We start from the raw sequence: 23,329 nt of genomic DNA, 5'->3' as shown, positions 1-23,329 counted from the left end.
TGAAATTAATTGCAGTTATTTTTTACAAGTGTGATTTATTATGAATGAAAACATCAATGTGCTATTTACTTATTGTTTATCAATAAATCTAGCTGTTTTTATAGCTTTATACTTTGTTCTAACCAACGTAGTAAAACTATATCGATCTAAAAATGCAGTAATATAAAACAGTATAAAAACAAATTTTAAATTTGTTTAAAAGTGTTCAGAAGAGCGCTTTTATTTATATTATTGTATTAATACTAGTTTATTTAAGATTTTTTTTATTAAAATTGATGTTTGCATAACATTTTTTTTTGTAAAATTACTATAAGTACATTTTTATATTGGTTTTAAAGGTCTGAACTTTGAATCTGTTTAACTTGACCAGTAAACTGATTGTTTTCATTTTAGTTGCTTCTTATTTTTTAAAACGACCATCTTGAAAAAAGAACAACAATACAAAGTATTTAGTATATCTTAACATATTTATTTCTTATTAGTGTTATATGTTACAAAGAAAAACGTTTTATAATTATATATTTAAAATGTATTTTGTTAATGTTGAATAAAAAATAAAGAACTGCCCAAAAGTTTGGTGCAAGGACCTGGTGTACGAAAAACCTTTCGGACATCTAGTCATACCCTCATATGAGTACAATTTAATGTCTTGTTTTGAACATAAATTTTATTAAAACTGTTTTAGATACACAAAACCTTTAATATAAATACATATTTAAAATAAATTTATACTAAATATTTACATTAATTCAAACACTACATTAAATTTACTATCAAAAACACTAGTCTTACACATTACACATACACAAAAATTAGTAAGTTGAGTATGAATTTTACAATATATTTTTTCAGTTCAACAAGTCTGAGTTTTAAGTTTGTTTTTAAAAGTCCCTTACGTAAAGTTTAATACTTAGTTAGTAATATTTTTTAACAAGAGTTGTCAATAAAAAGTAATGACTTTAAATTTTAACAATTAAAATTAAAATTTTAAGAGTTTTGAATGGGCCAGAGATTACGTATTTGCGGCCTAATTCAAAAGTTCTTAATTTTTCAAAATATTTACCTTGATAACAGTTTGACGATACCTAATAATGTTTTTATTATCAATTAAACTTTAAGTACAAAATAAAAAGTTAGAAAAATAGTTAGTATTTTATTTTATGCATGTAGTTGTTGTATAAGTATAACCTATTGAATAAAATATACTTATTATAAACCTTTTTTACATAAGCTTTAACTTACAGAACATTTTACAAACATTCTTTAGTTACAAAAAAAAATGCAGGCTAAATTAAGAAACATATTCATCTTTTTAAAAAATAAGAAGCAACTAAAATGAAAACAATCAGTTTACTGGTCAAGTTAAACAGATTCAAAGTTCAGACCTTTAAAACCAATATAAAAATGTACTTATAGTAATTTTACAAAAAAAAATGTTATGGAAACATCAATTTTAATAAAAAAAATCTTAAATAAACTAGTATTAATACAATAATATAAATAAAAGCGCTCTTCTGAATACTTTAAAACAAATTTAAAATTTGTTTTTATACTGTTTTATATTACTGCATTTTTAGATCGATATAGTTTTACTACGTTGGTTAGAACAAAGTATAAAGCTATAAAAACAGCTAGATTTATTGATAAACAATAAGTAAATAGCACATTGATGTTTTCATTCATAATAAATCACACTTGTAAAAAATAACTGCAATTAATTTCAGACATGGCTGACTTATGTTTGTTTGTATTTGATCAATCGTTTTTGTAATAAAACACAACAAAAATGTTAAAAAGTTAGAAAAATGTAAAAATAAGGTAATTTTTTGATAGTAACTTTAAAATGTGATCACATGATTTGATTGTTGATGTGTTTTTTGTTGTAGTGTGGCAGAAACTTACATGGGATTTGAAATTCATGATTTTCCCACACTTTGTGGTTTTTGGTGTTGAGATTTTAACTTTGTGAGTTTTTGCCAAATAATATGTCACGAGGGTTTTTTTTATTAAAGGGTAAGGATTAGTTTTTACTTTGGTTAGTTAAAATATTTTTAGTTTATAGACAGATTAAGTTTTATTTTTAATGAACAGGTAAATATTTTCTTGATAAATTTAAAGATAGGGTAGGTGGAATAACACGTGACGAAATCAAACTCACTCAATTGACCTTCAGAAAATATTTATCTTGCAGAGGGGAGAATGAGTTATGATGTTTTCTACAAAAAAAGTATTTTTGTATGTGTTGACCAGTTGTTTTGATCTAGTTTAACTCAAAGGGTTTTAAAGCTGTTGTTTAACCCCTACACCATTTGGCTACACATATATAAGTTGTTTTATTTTTTATTTTAAATACTAAATTTTAGATTAAAATTTTATTGATTTAATCTGAAATAATTACCTTTGATTATTACCATGCTTAAAATTTTTTAAACTAAAAACAAAATCTTTGTTTTTTGAAGTTTTCAAAAATCTAAATTGTTCAAAATACCATTCAAAAGCAAATGTTCTGTAGTTGATGACCAATAGGACTTTTTCCACATTGACCACAGTTGTGAGCATCCACATTTTTTTTGTCTGTAATTAGATAATCATAACTTTAGTTTGCAAAATGAATTTGCTTACAATAAATAGTGCATTTTAAGAATTTGTAAATAGATTAATACTTGATTACAAAAAAAAAACTTTAAAAAAGAAAAATCTTTAAAAATTGTTTAAATAAAATTAAAATAGAAAAAAATATTTGCTTTTGAATTTGATGTATTTTTAAAATCTGTTGGTTGCTTACACATCTTTAGCTATAGTTTTTTATCCAAAAAAAAAACATTTTTTTTATACTTAAAGCAAAATTTGCTGTTAGATGGAAGCTTGAAAATATGAACTATAGGCCAGATTTTATTTGAAATAGAAATTTAATTAATTATAGGTTTACCAATTTGTATAATACTTTAAAAATAAAAAATATATAAACTTATACTGTCTAATAGTTTTTTTTTTCATTGTTAAATATATAGAACTTTTAACAAGTTACTTTAAACCTGTGTACTTGTTACAGAGTTACCACATATTTAGTTGACTCAAGATAAATCAGGTAGTTTGTAATTAAAAAAAACTCAAGCTGACTCCCACTAACTTGAAGTTTATTTTTAAGCTCATGCTTGTTTAAAAATTATTAGAAACTTCTGGCTAGTTTTTATGACTTTAACAGTTTTTTTTTTATTTTTTAGTTTTTAGGAGATATATTGTCAATACTCAGGGTTGCCACACACTCAGGGAGAAGTTTTTTGAAAATATTTTTTTTCATAAGTTAAGTAAGTATTTAATGCAGAAGCATACACATACAACCTTCCTTTTATTATTAAAGAAGAAAATGAGCATGATGTATTAGTAATTTGCGCCTGAAGCAAAAAAAACTAAGAATTTGAAAAAAAAACTCAGGTAAACTCAGTGAAGTTTAAGGTTACTCAGTTAAGTTTTTGGTCACTCAAGCAAAGAGTGGCAACCCTGATTACTGTATATTTATTTAACTTTGATTTATCATATCTTAAAATTTACTTTAATAAGTGTCATCAAGTAACTGAAAGCTTAGTTACAAATAAAAAAAAAATTGTTTTTTGTACAGTTTGGCCATTTTACCTTTAAATCTGGAATTAAATACTTTTTATAATATACAATAATACAAATAGATATAGGTTATGTGATACCATGAATTTTTTTTTACAATAAAGTACTTAAATTTTAAAATGAGTTTTATTTGTTATAAAACACATTTCAAGTAGCAATCAGTATATTTATAAAAAAAAAATTTATACTATAAAACTTTTTTTTTACCATAAACTTAATTTTGTTTAAAAAGAAACAATAAAAGTTTTACTTAAAAAAATCTAGAAAAATGTTTAAAAAAAAGTTGCCATCATGTTTATAAAGAAACTTTTTACAAACAACCTATGTCATCAAAAGAAATTGAAACTTTTATATATTATTAAATTTATTTATAGTTCAAACTTAAAGCTTCCAGATAAAAACAAAGGCTAATTATTCAAAAAAACAACTCCAAACCATGACGATCTTAAACATTGTAACTATTTATTAAATACTAATTTGCAATATCAAATTTTAAAGGTTTTGAAACTAAAAACTATGTATATCACTGTACAAAAGCATAAATCTGCAAAATAAAAAGTTGTTTATTTTGTTCTAATTAAACTATAACTTTGTGTGTACAAGCTCAATAAAACAAGCATGTTCAAATATAATTACATCGAGAACTTTTTTTAACTTTCAGATAATGTAAAAGTAACCAAGCATGAGTCATGGACACCAGATAGCAAAGATAACTTTTGGTTCCTTCACCCCACCTAAAGTGGCAGGAACCAACATATGGAAAACAGCACTGGAACGACAAGAAGTTGAAAGCGAAGATTCTCAAGTATGTTTAAATTGTTTTATTTTGTATTGATGAAATATAAAAGTGCATATTTGATATAATTTTAGTTTAAACTGTATGTATACTTGAAATTGGTATCCAATTCTGATCTTTTTTTTTGTAAATTTTTTACATATAAGTTTCTTAAGATTTTTTAACTTATAAACTATAATTTCAAAAAGTTGTAAAGTTTAAGTCTCTGAACTTAAAGTAGTTTTGATGTAGCTTAAGTTATGTAAATACACCTGTTTAAAACTTCAAAAATTACTGTGACTTGTTTTTAGACTCTAGTGAGAATTATTTGAATAAAAAAAGTTGTGTTTATGTTAGCATTATTTTGCTTTTATTAATTGCAGTATTTAATCAAATCTTACTGTATTTATTTCTGATTAAAATATGATATTTTAAAAAACTATGTTTTGCAAACTTTTGATAAAAGTTTTAATTTGTGATGTATAATGGTTAAGTTTAGGATTTTTCTTGATTCTGAAAACTAAACTTAGTGGTAGTTTAAGTTGGTTATTTTTGTTAAAAGTTTGTATTCAAGTTTTTTGTCTCTAATTTCTAAAGTTGGTAGTTGGAGATTGTCATTTATAAACCACATAAATTTTATATTTTTCTAAAAAGTATGTGTCTAAAATAAGCAAAAAGCCTTTTTTTTGAGAAAATTTTCTTTAATTGATAATTTTTCTTAACTTTTTTCTGATGCATAAATAGTTTTGATTTTTTTTCTTTTTAGCTACTTTACTCAAAAGATCTATTATAATTACTACTACTCTTTTTTTACATTGAATAGTATTTTACATACAAATATTAATTCAAATTATTTTTTATGTTTCATTTGACACCTTACTTTAAGTTTGTAGACAATTAGGTTTTTATAAGTTTTTATACAAATTTATGTTTTATATTTGACATACTGTGCCTGTAAAATTATTTAGCTAATTAAAACAATGAAATGTATAAAAATATAATATTACCTTTTGCGGTCAAATTTGTATAAAATAATATTTGGTTTTAATTTAAGCTATAGTTTAACAAAGTAAAGTTATTTTATATATAAATATAAGTTTTTTGTTACTTGCTATCGTTTTGTAACTTATTTTAAAAACAAAATTGATCTACAATTTTTATAAACTTATTAAGTAAACTAAAGTTTAATTATAGTTTATAATTTTATTTTTCAAAACTTATTTACATGGACTAATTTATGATTTTTATTTGTGATTGCTACTTAATACTTTCCAAAGCATAGTTCTGTAGTTAAATTACTATTATATTACAAAAAAATTAAATACTATGGAAGCCTTATCTTTACAACATAATATTATTTTAGTTAAAATTTTTTAATTTTGTTTTTTCCAGGCAATGTTTTGTATTTCCACCAAACTTAAAAATAGTTAGTTATACATTACAATAATAAGTTTATCTGTTTTTATCAAGGCTATAGTTTCACAATACACAGTTGTATATTATATGTTTTTAAATTTAATTTAAATTTAATATTATTTTTTTCCATGACAATGTCTTTTACGTTCGCCAGACCTGTAAAAAGTATGTTTATACTTTATTATAATAAGTTTAATTTTTTTATGATGACACAGAGTTGTGTAGTAAAATATTTTACTTTTTTTATCAAGTTTTTAGTTAATTAAATTTAATTCCAGGACAACCACTTGTACGTTCACCAGCCCGAGCCGAAAAACTTCAAGCCCAGCTGCAAGTCGTCCAAGCTGAAAAGGCAGATATTCGACGATGACGTCAACTACCAGGACAGGAGCTCCAAGTTTTACAGCAAGCTCATCGACATCAAGCTGCAGCAGAAAGAAACTTTGAAGTTGCTGGATCAACTGTCCAAAGCTGATCAAGAATTGTTAGTTTTCACTTAAGTTTGTATAACTGCGCCCTTTCAAGTTGGCTCAGTGAATAAAGTAACAGTTAAGGGCATAGGGGGGTTAGCCACCTTTTTCACAATTTGATCCTGTTTTATAGAGTTTTAATTAAGCTACAAGATGCTTTTCACATATTTTAAAAAACTCAAAATATTTTTTGAGATATAGCCGGTCGAAGTTGGAGCTGAAAATAGGTTCCTTATGGGAGGCGCAGACTAAAACGACAAATAACTAAAAATCTTCATCCTACGTTTTTGGATATAAATACCTCAAACTTTTAGAAAATGTTCCTTGGAATATTTAGAATTTTTTTTGAAAGTATTTAAAAAAATTAGAAATTTTATGACAAAAAACAAAAATAAACTCTTTTTATGTTCAAATGTGTTTATAATAGCAGTTTTTATATACAGAGTTTAAAACAATTTCAGTTTTGTTAAATTTTACAAATTGAAGTTTTATATTTGTTAAATTTGTAAATTTGTAACAGTTAGTTTTGTTTGTTGATAATGATATCAGTAATAGCAGTTTGTTTAACAGGGGTTGAAATGAAATATAGTTTACATTTTTATCTTTATGAATTTTAATCATTGTTCATTTAGTTTCTAACTAAGTATCTGTTGCATTTTATCTACCAAACTTACTATTAAATATTTTTTGATTCTTTTAAATTTTACAAACGATCCAAAGCTAATCAAGAATTGTTAGACTTCACTTTTTTTCATGTTTCTACATATTTTTTAATAAATCTGCTTTTTTAAAGTGTGGCTTAAGTTTATCAGTTTTGCTATTTTCTTGTGAGTTTAACTTTTGTTTGTTTAAATGTTTATAGAATCCAAGGTTTCCCAAACTGAGGCCCCTTTTAAAGAAAAAAAAAATTATGGTCTTCTCAAACTAAATTTTTCGAAAACTTTTTTTTTCACACTTATCATCAATTCCAGCATATCTAATGCAAGTTTCAACTTATGGTCTCATGGCCCTTAAGTACTTACGGCTCCCAATTGACCCCTTTACTGCTTATGGCCCCCTAGATTTATGTAGTGGTCCCCAAGGGGTTTATACGGTCTATTTTAAGAAACCCTGATATAAGCTTTAGTTATGTTGTATTACTTACCTTTTAAACTTTAATTTGTGCTCTTATATCAAGTTTTCTAGTTTATTTGTTTCTTTACAGCTATTTGAAAAAAAAACCCTAACTGCTGTTTTCAATTGTTTAATGGCTACTCACTGAGTTGCGTTTTTATAGGTCAATAGTTAACAGTTTAAGTTTATTATTTTTTTTATTAAAGCACTTGTTTTGTTATTTTACTTATCAAAAAAATATGATAAGAAAAAAATGGTTATACTTTAAAAGTGTATAATGATTACAATTATATTTTAAATTTACATACTCAGTTTTCAAAGCTGTTTAAGATTTGAAACACCAAGTTGTAGAAGTAGTTTTAATTGTTTGTTAAACTACTTTTTAAATTTTTAATTTTTTGTGTTAATTGCAGATTTTAATACATAAACAAGAAATTTTATTGTCTAAAGCAGGGTTTCCCAAAGTGGGCGATATCGCCCCCCTGGGGGCGATTTTAGTAATTCGGGGGGCGATAATTAATAAGGGGGCGAAAGGGTGGGCGATAACTAGTAAGGGGGCGAAAAGGGGGCGATTTTAAAATTTTGTGTTGTCAAAAAAATTTTTACTTTATATCTTCCTATTTTACTAATTTCAACTTGCTATTAAATATATGACCCTGAGGTAAAACTTAAACAAAAAAGTTTATTGTCTTTATGTAAAATATAGAGAAAAAAATCAAGTACTTGTGGCTCCTACTTTCATGTTAATTACATATATTTTCTTATTCAAAAATTACATAGATCATAGACGATCGGAATTCCACTCCCTATTTTTTAACCTAAAATATATGTTATTTAGGATCATAAATAGTTTGTAAAATCTATGTTTTCTATATTAACTAAACCTCATGATACTTCCAATTGTTTTTTGAAAAGTCATTAAGTTAGACTAAGAAATAAAAATATACAGGGTTGCCAATTTACCTAGAAACCTGGAATTTGACAATTTAAGCAAAAAAATATCTAAAAGTCTGGAATTTTTAAGAATTTCAACATATTAAGTAGTAAAATTTCGATTTGATACAAAAAAGCTATCATGTAGATAAAAATATAGATCCTTTTCGTTGCAGATCTTTTTGAAGTAAACGACTCACAGGAAACCTTCTTAGACTTACAAACTGGCCTTGAACTTAAAGTAATATTTTCCAAAGAACGATATGAAAGCTTTTGGACTCAACAAAAACTAAAGCAAAAGTATCCAATCATTTGAGAGGAATTTAGATTGTTGTGTATAGTTAATCCTTATAGCTATGTTGTTGAGCAAGCTTTTAGTTTAGTTATGAACATCTTGAGCAAAATATCTAATCTAGATATTTGTAAAGGAGGTGACTTGAGGCTTTATTTGACTGATTTAGAATCAGATTAGAAAAATTTGAAAGCATTCATGAACCTCATCATTCGCATTTTATTAGAATTCAGTAGCAGACATTATTTTATGAAAGTTTTATTTATTTATTTGATCTTTTAAAATACTTCTTATTTAACCTAGTTTGTATTGTATTTAATTAGTATTTTTATATTAAAAATTATTCTAAGTTATTTATTCTATAACATGTTTGCATAATACCTAATAAATATTAATTACGGTAGACTTCCTCTTGAGTTCGCACTTTTTAACCAAAAAAAAAGTGCAAATTTATATTTTCTTAAATTTAACTTAAATAAAGTCTATAACTAACTAAGTATTAATAAAACAAAAAATACACAATATTTAATAGCTTATATAGATCTTTTTTTTTATAAATGTTTGTTTTATGTTTTAGTTGATTTCATGTTTATTCATAACGTTAATGCATATAACATATTTAAATTTATCATTTTGTATAAAAAATGGTAACAATTTTTGAGTTTAAACTTTTTGATTTTTTTCAAAGTGCGAACTGAAGAGGAAGTCTACTGTATTTATAAAATGGTTTATGTTTTAAATATGTTAATAGCTTTGTTTAGACCTGGTTAATTTTATAGTTTATATTTGTCGATTTACATTACACTAAAAATTTTATAGCATAGTGGTTAAAGTATTTGTTTGAAAGAAATTTATTTGACATATTTTTGTCATTACATGTTTAATCTGTATAAAATAAATTGAAGACCATTAAAGTTTTTATTTCAAAAGTTATTTTTTGGTTTTAATAGAGTATAGATTTGATGTCTCTATTTGAAATGACTTCAAATTTTTTATTTAAAAGATTGTTAAACTCAAATTTATTTTCTAACCTGATTTATTATTGTTAAAAAATCTATATATTAAATAATTTTAAACTATTAATACAACTTTTTTTGTTTTATCTTATTTTTTAATATATAAGCAATTAGAATATGTTGTCTAATTTAATATTTCAAAAATAGCTTTTAGTTTTTCACTATTTTCTTCTGGTAAACTATTATAGGCTAATAACTAGAGAAAAAATAAAATTAAACAGTTTTAAATAAGCCATCAAAAAGACTGCTACAGTGACAAAACAAAGTTTTTACATAATTAAAAGAATTTTTTAATTGATTACTCTCTGTTCCCAGAACTAACTGTAAAACATTAGATTTTTTTTGAATTTAAATTAAGAAAAAAAATGTTAAAATTAAGGTTTAGTTTCCTAAAGGTTATTCAAAGTCAAATACTATTTAATGGTATTCTACTACAAAAAATATAGTTTAAAATGTTTAAAATTATTTTTTTAATTTTACAACTAACTTGCTTATATTATACCTAAGCATTGAAATTAATAATTTTACTGCATTAACAGAAGCTATTGATAAAACCACTTTTCATGAGATAATAAGCCAGTCGGTCAAACTTCCTAAAACTAGATCAGCAATGGTGTTTTAATATTTATTTTACTATGTGTAAAATAATCCGTTCATTCTTTTTTAGTTTTTTAATCTCTGGTATTTAATTTTAGAACATGCCTATTTATAAAATAATTTTAGTATTTTGTGCGGCTTAAATAAGTTACTTAGTATTCACTTCTAAATGTCCGAATATCGTTAAATGAGAGATAGTTATAATGTCAGGTTTCAGTTAAGATTTCAGATGGGTAGCGTACGTTCCAGATTCAATCAAATTTCCACCCGCTAACTAACTTGAAAACTACTTGTGCAAAACAAACAAAATTTAGTTTTTTGATGCTTATGATTTTAGAATACACTTTCAATTTGGTTTTCAGTTACTTTAGTATTTCCTAGATCACAATAATAGTAAATCGTTTTATTACAATTATGCTCGAGCTTTTTAATTTTCTCTATGTTGTTTTTTTAAGTTATGCAGCCTGCAATTACGTTTTTTAACGAGTTGAAACAAGAAAAGATTTTTTAGTAAACATGAATTGCTGACTACAAAAGTTGTCCACCACAACCCTAAAAGTTTTATTAGTTTCAAAACAGTTCATATTTAATCAGGATTGATTACTGATTAAAAAAGGCTTTTTAAAATTTAAGTAATTTAATACACTTTACTGGACTTATAAATAAACAACTGTAACTTAATATCCCAAGCCCTGTAAACTACTTTAAACACAGCCCAAAAGTGCGTGCATAAGAAATACTAGACTAAATTACATATCGAACACAAATTTTTAGGCTTAAAAGTTTGTACTCAAGAGAAAAACAACTTTTTAAAATCGTGGGGGGCGATTATTTTTCAAATTTCTGAAAAGGGGGCGATATAGTAATTGATTTTGGGAAACCCTGGTCTAAAGCCTGATAGTTAATATTTATTGAAGTGAAGTTAAATTTAAAGAATAGTTCAAACTTTTTATTTTGATGCTTTAAACTAATAGAAACAATGTCTTACACTTTAATTTATAGTTTTATTAATATATGTATTAAATAAAAAAATTAACTTAATCTAAAACTATAACTGAAGTATAAGTTGTATTTATAAACTCAAGTAAACTTTGTTAACTTAACAAGATACACTGGTATAGAGTTGTTTTTGTTGTTAGAAAAAAAAATACTACAATTTTATCACATTGCGTTAATCAAATATTTTTTAACTGCTTTAAATTTTTTTATAAATTATTTAAACAAATATATTGTTTAGTATTTAATATTAATTGCTCTGATGATTCAACTAAAATTAGTTATTGTTTGTACAAGGCTTTACTTAATTTTACAGTTTTAACGTTTTAAATGTACCATATTTTCCAATATTGGTACATATATCTTATTTAAATACTAGTAAACGTATTGAATAAAACCTTTAAGCTTGTATTTAGCTGTATTTGTTTGTTTGTGATATTTCATCTCATAGTAGTGTTTAAAAAAATTATTTTGCTTTGCACAAGACGCTGTATGATTTTTTATTTATAAGTAAATTATTTAATTTTTGTTGTTTTTTATTTTAAAACTTAAATACAATTTTTTATTTTAGTAGTTTATTTACAATAAATTTATTTAAATAAGTCTCTAAAATACTTTTTTCAGTTTTATCATTAAAAGTTATGGAAATTCATAATTAACAAATTAATTGAAAACTAAATATAAGTTTAGTTGATATCTTCTAAACAGACTTCAATTTTTTTTAAATGTTTATATTAAAAAGTATTAGCTACATTCTTTATAATAGTTTCTGGTTGTGTATTTATTTTAAGTTGACAGTAATCTTAACTTATGTTATGAAATTAACAGTGGCAGAAAAATAAATCAAAACAAAGAATTGCTGCAAAAAGAAAAGCAATCGAAAATAACTGACGAAGATTTGAAAAAGCCTTTGTTTGATGAACTCAAAATAAAAAAGAAAGGTAAAAATTACATTTGTTTAGTTGATGTTTGAATTTTAATCTATTGCAAAAATGTTTCATCTGTACATAAAGAGCCTAATGTCGAATAAATTATAAGATCAATGTTTTTATAAACTCGTTTTATTTTTGTATTCATTTATAATAGAATTTTATTTATGTATTTTTTTAATGTATAAATTATTTAACCAAAGTAAACGATCATTTGTTCACAAGTACTCTGCAAACTATTTATTAATCATGCTTTTTTATATAGAATTAGTAGAATGTTTTGAATGTTATACTTTAATAATAAATGTATTACAGTCATAAAAAAATGTGAATAGTATATTTTAAAAACAATGATTAATAATTTTACTTAGATTAGTTTGACCTTATATGTTTTAGTTTAGATCAGAATTCAAAAAGGGTTCTACAAAACTATTTATCTAAATATATTAACACTCTTTAAACTTTAGCTGACCTAACCCTAGTTGCTTTTGCTTCAAAGCTTTAACAAGTTGTAGTTTATAAGTATTATGTAGTTAGTAAAAATAATTTATTTTGTAATAAATTAAAAATAAAATAACTCAGAAACTTTTAAGTTACTTTTTTACTATTTGCTGAGTCTCCTATTCTTAGTCTTCTTGGACTTTGAATGTTTAGCTTAAAGACATTTTATAACATTGTCAAGTTTTATAAATTATTTTTGCTGATATTTTTGATTTTTTCTATTATTATTATTTTAGATTTATACACTGAAAACAAAGGTTGAAGTTGTGAATTATCTTGTTTATTGAACAAAACAAAGACTTTATCGAATGTAAAAACTAAAGTTTTTAATTTTTTTACACCAGCTTTTGCAACTAAAAATGTCTAAGAGGTCATAGAGGAGATCTCAAAATGGATGTGAAATTAAGCAAACTATAAGTATCAAACGTATGTGATAAATAACATTTACCAAATAATACGTCTATACCGTGCTGACGTTGCTTTATATTGTTGAACATATTTTCAATGTTCCAACAGACAGGGTTGTGGAGGAGATCTTGAAGAGGATGTGGGACAATTTCGAGCCTGAGGAGAACGTGCAGAAGATGATGGAGTTGGAGAAGAAGACGCAAAAGCTGATGAGGAAGAGCAACAAGTGGAAGCCCGTCGTCACCGTGCCCAAGCCGTTCAACATGACTGTCAGGGAAGAGAGGAAACAAAAGGACAATTTAAAGTTGGTGTTTTAGTTTGCAGGGACATTTTTAAAGTTGGAACTGGGTTAAGCAGTGAAGTTGAAGCTGTATGAACTGTGTGTTTATTTTATTTTGATCTGACTTTAAGTATGACTGTGAGGGAGCAACGAAACTATAAAATTTAAAGTTTGTTTTATACCAAATAGTAATATGTTAATGATTATTCTGTAGGCATAAGAGTACCAAAAGAGTTATAATATTAGAATAAAGTTTTTTTTATGGTTATACCATTATTTTCACAACAAAAATAAAGCAGCTTGCTGTACGATTTAAGAGCATAGGTGGTCCAACTTTATTTTTACAAGCTGATCTTGTTTTTTATTTTTATTCACTTCATCTTAAGGAGTTTTCTATGCTATTTCACTGTTTGAACATGCCAGTTACTACTCTCTTTATAATGTGCACACTACTTTTACTTTAATTACAAGTATTTCGATAATCCCACTGAATTCGTTCCACCCGGGAAAGCGAAGGCAGGTGACAAACGTGAAGTTTTAAGTTAGATGATAGAAATTTTGTAACAAAAATAAATGTTCAAACACTACTAAAGTAAGCTAATATAACTACTCTGCTCTATTTAAAAAAATTTAAGAGCTTCAGATAAACAGTTCTGTGATTGCTAAGTTTATTTTAAAGCTAGAGTTTCGTAGTGGTGATACTACCACTGCTGTTCAGTCAAAATAAACTTTAACGAAACATAAGTTTATTTTGACCGAACAGCACTGGTAGTAACACCACTACGAAACTCTAGTTTCGAAACAAACTTAGCAATCACTGAATCGTTTAACAAAAACGAACAAAACAAACATAGTTCTTATTTTTCTCTCTTTAACCAACATCTGCATCACCCAGCAAACCGAAGGCGGAGGAAGCCCCGGATGAGGTATTCGAGCACCGCCACCGCGCCAAGTCGGCACCCGCCACCACCTTCGTGCCCCTGTACGACGAGATGAACGAGAGAATGAAGGAGAGAAGAGAGGTGATTCGAGAGAACGCGGTCAACGTCACCATGGCGATGCAGCGGCCCTTCTCGTTCGACAAGAGGGACGCCGAGAATAGAATGAGAAAGGTTTGAATATTTGATATTATTAATTGTAAGTAGCTTTAAAAACAAATATGTCTGAATGAGGTTTCCCAGTTTTGTGTTCATGATCGGTCCCTTTACTAGTCTCGTTGAAAACTCTAATTTTTAGAAATTAAAAAGCAATAGTTGCCTCCTTTAATTAGATCTTCCCCTTACTGGTTGTTGCCAAATTTGGAAACCCTGGTCTAAATGACTTGCATGATGCTTCTTTTGGGAAGTACATTTACATATAAAATAATTAACTAATCTTTAAATAAAAAGTTGAAAAAAAATTATAACATGGATGTTTTACAAAATGCTGACAATAAAAATATAAAGGTGGAATGTTTTTACTTGAAGAACAAAATTTTTTAGTTTGTGTTGTTATGTATAAACAAAAGTAAAATGTTGAAATGATTTTCAGTTGTAAATGTAATTTTTTTTTTAACTTTTTGGATTAGCATTTGCGTTACCACCGCTCTACCAAGTTATTTTAATCAAATAAATTGTTTTCATTAAGTCTACACTGTTTGTTGTTGTACGTAAATAATTTGATCTATTTACGCTTATAACATATAACTATAACTATATGTTTCTAAATTGACATTGACTTTTGTAATAACTGACATTTCTTTTCTTGTGTATACCTTTAATAAAAAAATTTGATAGTCACTTCTAAAGTTCATGATATTACAAAAACAAATTTTTATTAAATTTAATTAGAATATTTGTCCAACTCAGAACGTTAAAGTTCTTTAAAAGTTTAACTAAGTTTTACTACTGTATTTTTGTTATCACATTGTAAAATAATGTATTAGTTTCTAGCCAAAACTATTTTAGTTGCTCAAGATATACTAAACAGTTAAAAATAAACCAAATATGCATTTAAAATAAACTGGTGTATGTAACGTTAGTTAGCAAAATTAAAGTTGTATAAAGTGATGAAAAACTGAAATTAAAAGGTGAAACTTAAAACATAGGAAAGATTATACAAAATTATGGCAGTTAACTAAAAATTTATACAGATTTTATTCATTTGTTTTAAGTAATTAAATCTCTTAAGTATAAAGTTTGATATTTTCCGATATTGGCATGAATTTAGAATAAAATTATTAATGTTTAGAAATTAACCAAACTATTCATTAGTTATAAAATTTAAAGTTATCAACTATAAAATAAATTAGTATATGAATTTTGCTTTTTTTTCTAATATCTTTGTGAGTTGTTAACATCTTTTAATCTATTAAAGTTTTAATTAAGACAAAAAATTACAACTATTTCAATGTGTAATCATCTACCTGGTTGATTTACTTCATATATCATGAAACTTGTCTTGATTTGTTCATGAAATGTTTTCTTTGTTTAAATTGGTTGTTATAGATTAAATCAGTTTATTTGTATAAAATGTAAAGTTTAAGTACTTCGATTGATTAAATTTTAAAATAACAGCACAAATCTATCAATATATTGGTTTCTAAATTGTTTTTAATGATATTTCAAATTTATATGATTAAAGTTGTTTTAATTTGTAAATATTTTTTATAAACAACTAAAATATAAAAATAATGTAAATTTTAATATTTCTATGATAAGGTTTATTTTTATAAGTTTACATTAAAAAGATTATTTCCTAAGCGTCTACATAAAGAAACAAAAAATTAAACAAATGAAACATATAATTTTTATACATATCAAATAAAGTGTTTTATTATTGTATACAATGTCAGTACATAGTTATCATTGTAATGTAATACCAACAATGAGTCAAACTTGTCATATAAACATTTTACCTCAGTACTAACAAAACAAACAATACACTTTACAACTAAAGTGCATAAAAGCTGCTTTATTACGTCATAATGCGTTTCTGGTTTATAGACTGATAAAACTTAGCTACAACATGAGTTTCCGTAGTGTAGCGGTTATCACGTTCGCCTAACACGCGAAAGGTCCCCGGTTCGAGCCCGGGCGGAAACACACTTTTTTCTAGCTTGTAAAAATAAGTTGATGTTCATATGGCTTAATAAATTTACCCACAAAAAATTTAAAAAATCAAAGATATAATTTTACTTACCTAGAAAATTAATCTTATGCTTGTCTAATATTGTAATGTTAGTTAAAGATTTTTATTTTTTACTAACTAAAGAGAAATTTTATTCAATAAATTTAAATAAATTTATTAAACACTTTGTAAATGATGATTAAAACATATATCTTCTAAAGATAGTACTGTTTCATTAAAGTTTATAAGTTAAATTAAACTTGTTACAAGGTAGTTTAATTTGAAAAATGTATAAGTTATTTATCTTAATAATTTATAATTTTTGTTACCAATTTGTTTTCTGTTTGAGTTGAAACTTATTTAAAATAAGTACATCTATAGTTAAACTGATACTTTTGATATACTAGTGTTTTTATTATTAGGTCGATAGTGTTTAAAACTAAATACTATGGTATTTGTTAAAATTATAAACATAGATTAAAGCTAAAAGCTTTATTTTAAGGGATTATCTCTCATAAAATAACTTAACTTTTATTAACAAAAAATTTTTGCATTGATGAATCATACTTAAACTTAAAAATGTTTAGTAATCATTATTTTAACTTTAATAAAATTAATTTTGTTTGTTTAAAACAATTGATAAATTTATAAACTAAGAAGCAGTCTTTTTGCTTCTTTTTAATTAAACATAGTTGCTTAATTTGTATAAAATAATAGTATGAGTTATAAACAATAATTTTGTTTTAAATCAAACTGTCATGATTCAACATATCTAAATTTGTAGTTTATAAACGCTATAACCTTTCATCTAACGCAACTGGGTTGGCCGAGTGGTTAAGGCGTTGGACTTAAGTTCCAATGGACGATTGTCCGCGTGGGTTCGAACCCCACACCCAGTACTTTTATTTGTATAATTATTGTTTAGTTAGATTTAAAATTAGTTTAAGAAGATAAGCTTTGATAATTTTCAAGTCATTTATAATGTTTGCTATATATACTTTTTTAAAGTTAAATAAGCTAAGTGGTTAAGATATTGATTAAAAGTTTAAAAACGTATTAAAGTTTTTGCATTAAATACCTTTTTCTTTATTGAAAACAAACACTTAATTATATTTATTTTCTGAAAGTTGTTTCTGAAAGTTAATGAAAAAGTTGTATAAATACATATATAAATTTTTTGGAATAGTTAATATTTTAAATATTCAGAATTCTTTATATATAACTAAAATGTTATTGTTTGAAATAAATAAAAAGTTGTATTTTTTTTTTATGTAATTTATAACATATACTTCTCTTTTTTTAAGGGTTAACACTAGATTAAAAAAATTTTAACACAAATAACTAAGCTTTAACACCTAATTAGTTTTGTAAAGTATACACTAATTGTAAAACAATTGTTATTCAAATTAGGCTTGAAAAGAACAGTACTATAGTATTAGATTAAAAATAAAAGACAGTGCAACAAAGAGAGGTATGCTTAAACACTTTGTGCAGAGTAATCAGTAAAATAAAATTTTAAGTTATCACGTTCGCCTGATACGCATAAGGCCACGGACGAAAATACTTTTTGTAGGTTCTTTCAAATAAAACCATAGATATAGAAATTACATTTTTTATATCCAAAATATGTTGTTATAATAATTTTTTTTTTAGTTTATTTTACTTGTTTATTCAGTTCATTTATTTTTATCTCGTTCTTATTTAACAAAAAATTGAATTGAAAAACAGTTCCTGTATACCTATATTGTACTTTTAATTCTTAAATGTCAAACAAAATTAGACTTTCATGTTATGCCAACACACTATTCTATAAAATAAGATCTAGTCAAAATATGAAAAGTGAGAACAAGTTTACCTTTTAAACTCGTTAGTCTCTAAAACTTTTTATGAGCGTAAGTTTCTAAATGCACGAATAAAAAACAACAGAAAATAAATACTAAAATGCATACACTTCATTCACTTTTTTAAGATAGCAAATAAAAAAATAAAACTTCAATATTTTCAAAGGAGGGCGAAATCGAGAGGATGAGGAGAGAGGAGGCGAGGAAGGCGAGGGAGATGAGCGAGTTCAGGGCGAAGCCGGTCAACATGAAGGCGCTCGACTCGAAAGTTTACGACCGGGTGGAAGAGGAGCACCTGTACAGAAAAATAAAAGGCAGGCTGCGGTGAGTGGTTTCAACTGATAGTTGGGAGTTTCCCAAGTTGACCAAGTGGCCCCCTTGGGGTCGTGACAGAAATTTATGGGCCATGGGCATGGTAAAAGAGCCAGAGGGGGTGTGATGAAGTCGGATATTCTGAAGTTTACGATGAAAAGCAACAAAAAAGGTCTTATGTGTTTTCAATGGTAGTTTTCTGAATAACCTTTTTGGACGGGGCCATAGCTTTTTTAAATTTCTTTAAAGGGAGGGTATTTAAAAAAAAAGTTTGGGAAACCCTGATTTATGTTTCAACACCAATCTGCTCGTTCATCGAACATTCCTTTATTTTTGACTTGACAACAAATCAAACCAAACTACAGCCAAAAAATTGATTAAGCCGATCTTGTACGCTGCAAAATTTGGTATATTGTTTGTTTATAGTATAAGAGCTGTTTTAACAATTGTGACTAGTTAATAAGCATTTCCATAATGAAAAAGCTGAATTGAACTAATTTCGACAATAGCGATACATGTGATATGTACACACGCTTTTTATATAACATAGTTTTATGCAGTATAATTTATTATAAATTTATTAGAAATTGTATTAAAGGCATAAGGTGTAAATAACTTATTTTCGTACTTGGTCTTAATTTTTAGAGTTTCAACTAAGCTACAAGGTGCTTTTAATAGTTTTTTTATTCTAATTATTTATTTTTGAGGTATAGCAGGTTAAAGTCGAATAGTACAACAAGTTCATTATGGAAAGAGTAAATTAAAACGGTTAATTAATAAAAATAACTTAAAGTTCATCTTCTACTACGATTTTTAAGATAATTGCCTCAAAAATTTTCCTTGCAATATTTAACAAAAATCTTTTTTTAAAAACTTATATATTTATCTTGTTTTTCAAATCTAAACAAAAAAATTCGTTTTTTTTGTTTTTTGTTCATAAAAGTGTTCTTTTTCAGTTTGTTGCTGCAGTTTTTTTGCAAGAAAAATGTTCTTAAAATTTAATATATCTATATCAAAAACGTTTAAACATTAAAACCTTTAAAAAGAAAACTGCAGTTTAGTTACAAGTTTATAAAATCAAGAAGTAGAAAAAGGAGGTTTACCCATTCCATAACATTATAAATATAATATATATTATAACATAACATAAGTTTATAAAACGCAGTTCAATGTAGATGTGTACGTACAAGAAGTTAAATAACATTAATCAGTTCAGAACATTGTAGTTGAACTTCTTTAACTTTTTTGTGTCAAAAATTTCAGTAAACCAATCAAGGCATGCCAAAATATATTACAGACCAATCAAATTTGTTTGAATATATACTTATAAACCAATCACAGCAAGGAAGAGCTGTTCTTCACGTCGTCTTTACCGCCCAGAATGAAAATGAACCGGCAGAGGGAGGTGGAGAGAAGAAACGAGAAAATGGAAAAGGAGAGAAGAGAAAGAGAGTTCTCTCACGCGCCCCAGGTGACCCGGATGCCCGATTTCGAGAAACTGCACCGGAAGGAAATGAGAAGAAAACTGATGCACGAACTTTCGAGAGAGGTCACGTGGTTCTCTTGTTTTTGTAGTCTATACGTATTAACGATAGATGCTAAATTTGCCTCTCTTTTAGTTAAATATTGTTAAGTAAATTTAAATCTTTAAACTTTAATAAGCATAATATACTAAAGTAATTTTTTTAAACTTTGTCCTTCAGCTCATAGTTATTAACGTCAGCCACGTCGGTTTAAATTTTGAAAGAACTTATACTTACAGAAACGAGAGATCGTTCAGAAGCCTTTCCGGTTGAGCGCGCACGAGAGAAGCAGGTCGAGTGTGACGTCATCGCTCTCTTCTCTCGATTGCCGTCAAGAGAGGCCGTCCAGTGTTGAAAATTACAGGAGATACGAGAAGGCGAAAGGTTGTTTATCAATTGTTTAGTTTAAAAATTTTCACCTCTATAAAACAAATTATAACTTGGTGAATTTTCTGATTTGTAATGTAATAATGTAAACTTGCAACAATACATGATAATTAAGACTTTTACCCCAATCTTCAACTCCGTACAGAAAACCCGATGCCGACAAGGATGAGCGAGACGTCGAGGAAGCGAATGGAGTGCATCAGGGAGTCGATAGCGAGGGCGCAGGTGCAGATCGACAGGTACAAGAAGAGTGACGTCAGGAGGAGTGACGTCACCGGTGAAAAGCTGAAGCGCGAAATTTCGTACAACATGACGCAAACTGACAATGACAAGGAAGAGAGAGCCGAAAGAAACAAGTTTGAAAATTTTGTTTTTTATGCTCAAACAAGTTTAATTTAACAGTTGTGCGTGTTTCAATTAAATAAATTAGATTAGACTTTTCCTTAAACTTTTGACTGCATGTGAAATATTTTAAACGGTCTTACCAGCTAAATTATTTTTATAATATATTGCTATTAAATTCAAGTGTATTTAAAAGGTGACGCTTATAAACGGCTCAAATTTATATTTGTTGGTTTTGTATCTAAAAATGCTGCTACAATTTTTTTTCTAATTAACAAAGCTATCAAAATAAAAGACTATTGAAAGTAAAAATATTTTATTTTCTACTTTCGGCCATGACCTATCAATAGTTCTTGGCAAGTTTAAATTGTAATAAACGTGTTTTAAACAGATCACTCCAAACTTAAGATATCAGTTTTTTTTTCGCCACCCAAGGTTGTTAAACGCTTGGACTAAAGGAAACAACTTTGTTTTACTTTAAAGTTCTTATAACTTATTAATCAACCAATCTCGTAAGAAAACAAAATTATGCTTGAGCATTGAAAAGTAGAAAAAACACTTTTCATAAATTTTGATTTTGTTTTTATACTTCAAAAAGTCTTTATATTTGCTTTAGCACTACAAAATATAATAACTTACGATATTAAAATTGAACTTTCATAATTAAGAGAGTGTTTTGTTAATTAAAAATACTATGTTTGGTATTTATAGTAAGGCATTACTTTTAAAAGTTATTTATTTGAAATAGTTTATAGTTTTCCACTTGGCTTTATAATACATTAAGTTTATTTATTTGATCTCAGTAATGCATTTATACTTGAAATTGTCTTTAAAAAGTCTGTTTTTTTTATCAATCACTTTTCAAAACGTATTTCAATAAGCTCACTATAACCTAAGCATGTACGCATTCTGCTTTAAAATTTGTGAATTCCAGTCAACTATTATTAATTTAACAGAAAAGAACTGGTTAAAAGACAAAAGGAATACAAGAAGTTTTTGAATGATGTACAAAGTAGAGTTAATAAAAGACCACTGCTATTGACACAACACGATAAGGTTTTTGATTAGATGTTTATGATAAGTGGTAATTGAATGCGCAGCTAAAAGTTTTATTAACTCCATATATCTTTCTTTTAAGTTTGTAAGTGATTGATTTATAAATTGAGTTTTACTGTATTCTATAATATAAGTTGTTAATTAAACTCAAAAAACACATCTTTAATTTATAGTTGACTAAAACCTAATAGTAACAACAACAAGTAATTTACCATTAAACAAAAAATTATAACAATTTATTTAAAACACAAAACTAACTGTTTATTTTATTAATTAACTGTTTTAATTTATTGTTTATATTGTTATTTATTTTTTTATCAAACTAGAAGTCAGTTGAAACGGAAGCTGAAAGGAGGTTCAACGAAATTATGAAAAGAGAAAGTAGCTTAGCATTACGTCATGATGACGAAATAGTTGAACAAACTTCAGAAGTCAATGTTGATGAAAACTTAGAAGAAGTTTCCGAGAAGCATGAAGAAAATGAAGAATTAAATAATTTCGAGTTAGCTGCTGTGAAAAATTTTATAAAGTTTTAAAGTTACAACATAGATCTTTAGTCAACTAAATTTTATTTTTCTATTACCTACAGTTTTTTAACAAATTGTTTGTAATTAATTATTTGAAATGAATTAGGTTTTGTTTTCAATTTTCAGAACTCCATTGGTGTCAGCGGCTGTTGGTGAAAATTCACAAATTTCAGATAAAAACTCAGAAGTTTCAGATAAAAACTCAGAAGTTTCTGATAAAAACTCAGAAGTTTCCAATGAAACGAGCCAATTCAGTGAAAATTCAGACAAAATTTCAGTGAAATCAGAAGTTGAAAACTCTTTGAAAGGAAGTTCAGTTTTGGAGACTGAACAAGTTGAAGAAAAAGAAGTAACTGAAAAAACTGAAGGTAAATATTGTTTTGTTTTATTTTCAACTGTCCAAAACTTTATTTTAACTTTTACGTAACTCTATATAACATATTCTAACTAATCGAGCGTTTATCGTCTAACAAAATACATACTTTCAATCAACTTTTTCATGACTAATGATATCTTCCATACAAAAACTTAAGTAGAGCTTAATCCAAAAAGAAAAGTTGAGAGACTTAATATTTATATATAGTTTATTTTTGCAGAAGAAAGTGTTATTGAGGAAGAGTTGGAAAAATCTCTAAATAAAGCTCAATTAGAAGAAAGCTCGGCAAAAATTATGGACGTCGCTTGAACATTTCATCTACTGAAATTCTTATCTTTACTGTGGTTTATACTTTTTTTAAAATACTTCTCAATACTCTTTTTTTTAATCTCATATATGTTCATGTAGTTACTGTGATTGTGATTCAATTTTTATGCCTTTTTTCTAACAAATAAATTAAAGTTTATGAATTTTCTCTAATGCTATGCAAGAAATACTGTTTGAAATATA

At 26.1% G+C, this 23,329-nt stretch overlaps 1 protein-coding gene and 2 non-coding genes across 3 annotated transcripts; all 3 read left to right on the top strand.

Annotated features, from left to right (window-relative positions):
* Nucleotides 1–4,286: 4,286 nt before the first annotated feature.
* Nucleotides 4,287–23,280, top strand: LOC145829577 (protein FAM161B-like). Its single transcript, XM_082937417.1, has 13 exons — nucleotides 4,287–4,426; nucleotides 6,091–6,296; nucleotides 12,058–12,170; nucleotides 13,176–13,371; nucleotides 14,243–14,459; nucleotides 18,463–18,620; nucleotides 19,950–20,157; nucleotides 20,371–20,515; nucleotides 20,664–20,874; nucleotides 21,817–21,916; nucleotides 22,243–22,418; nucleotides 22,570–22,811; nucleotides 23,040–23,280. Exons 1-13 carry the CDS (start codon nucleotides 4,304–4,306, stop codon nucleotides 23,126–23,128), a joined length of 2,184 nt encoding a protein of 727 aa, XP_082793543.1. The 5' UTR covers nucleotides 4,287–4,303; the 3' UTR covers nucleotides 23,129–23,280.
* Nucleotides 16,358–16,430, top strand: Trnav-aac (transfer RNA valine (anticodon AAC)). The gene has a single exon. It is a non-coding gene; the product is annotated as a tRNA-Val (tRNA).
* On the top strand, nucleotides 17,272–17,354 carry Trnal-uaa (transfer RNA leucine (anticodon UAA)). The gene has a single exon. It is a non-coding gene; the product is annotated as a tRNA-Leu (tRNA).
* Nucleotides 23,281–23,329: the final 49 nt, after the last annotated feature.

This window comes from Thalia democratica, chromosome 2, assembly GCF_965202585.1.
Source record: "Thalia democratica chromosome 2, ktThaDemo2.hap1.1, whole genome shotgun sequence".
NCBI lineage: Eukaryota > Metazoa > Chordata > Thaliacea > Salpida > Salpidae > Thalia > Thalia democratica.
The sequence above is the reverse complement of the archived record's forward strand: the minus strand, read 5'-3'. Positions and strand labels throughout refer to the sequence as shown.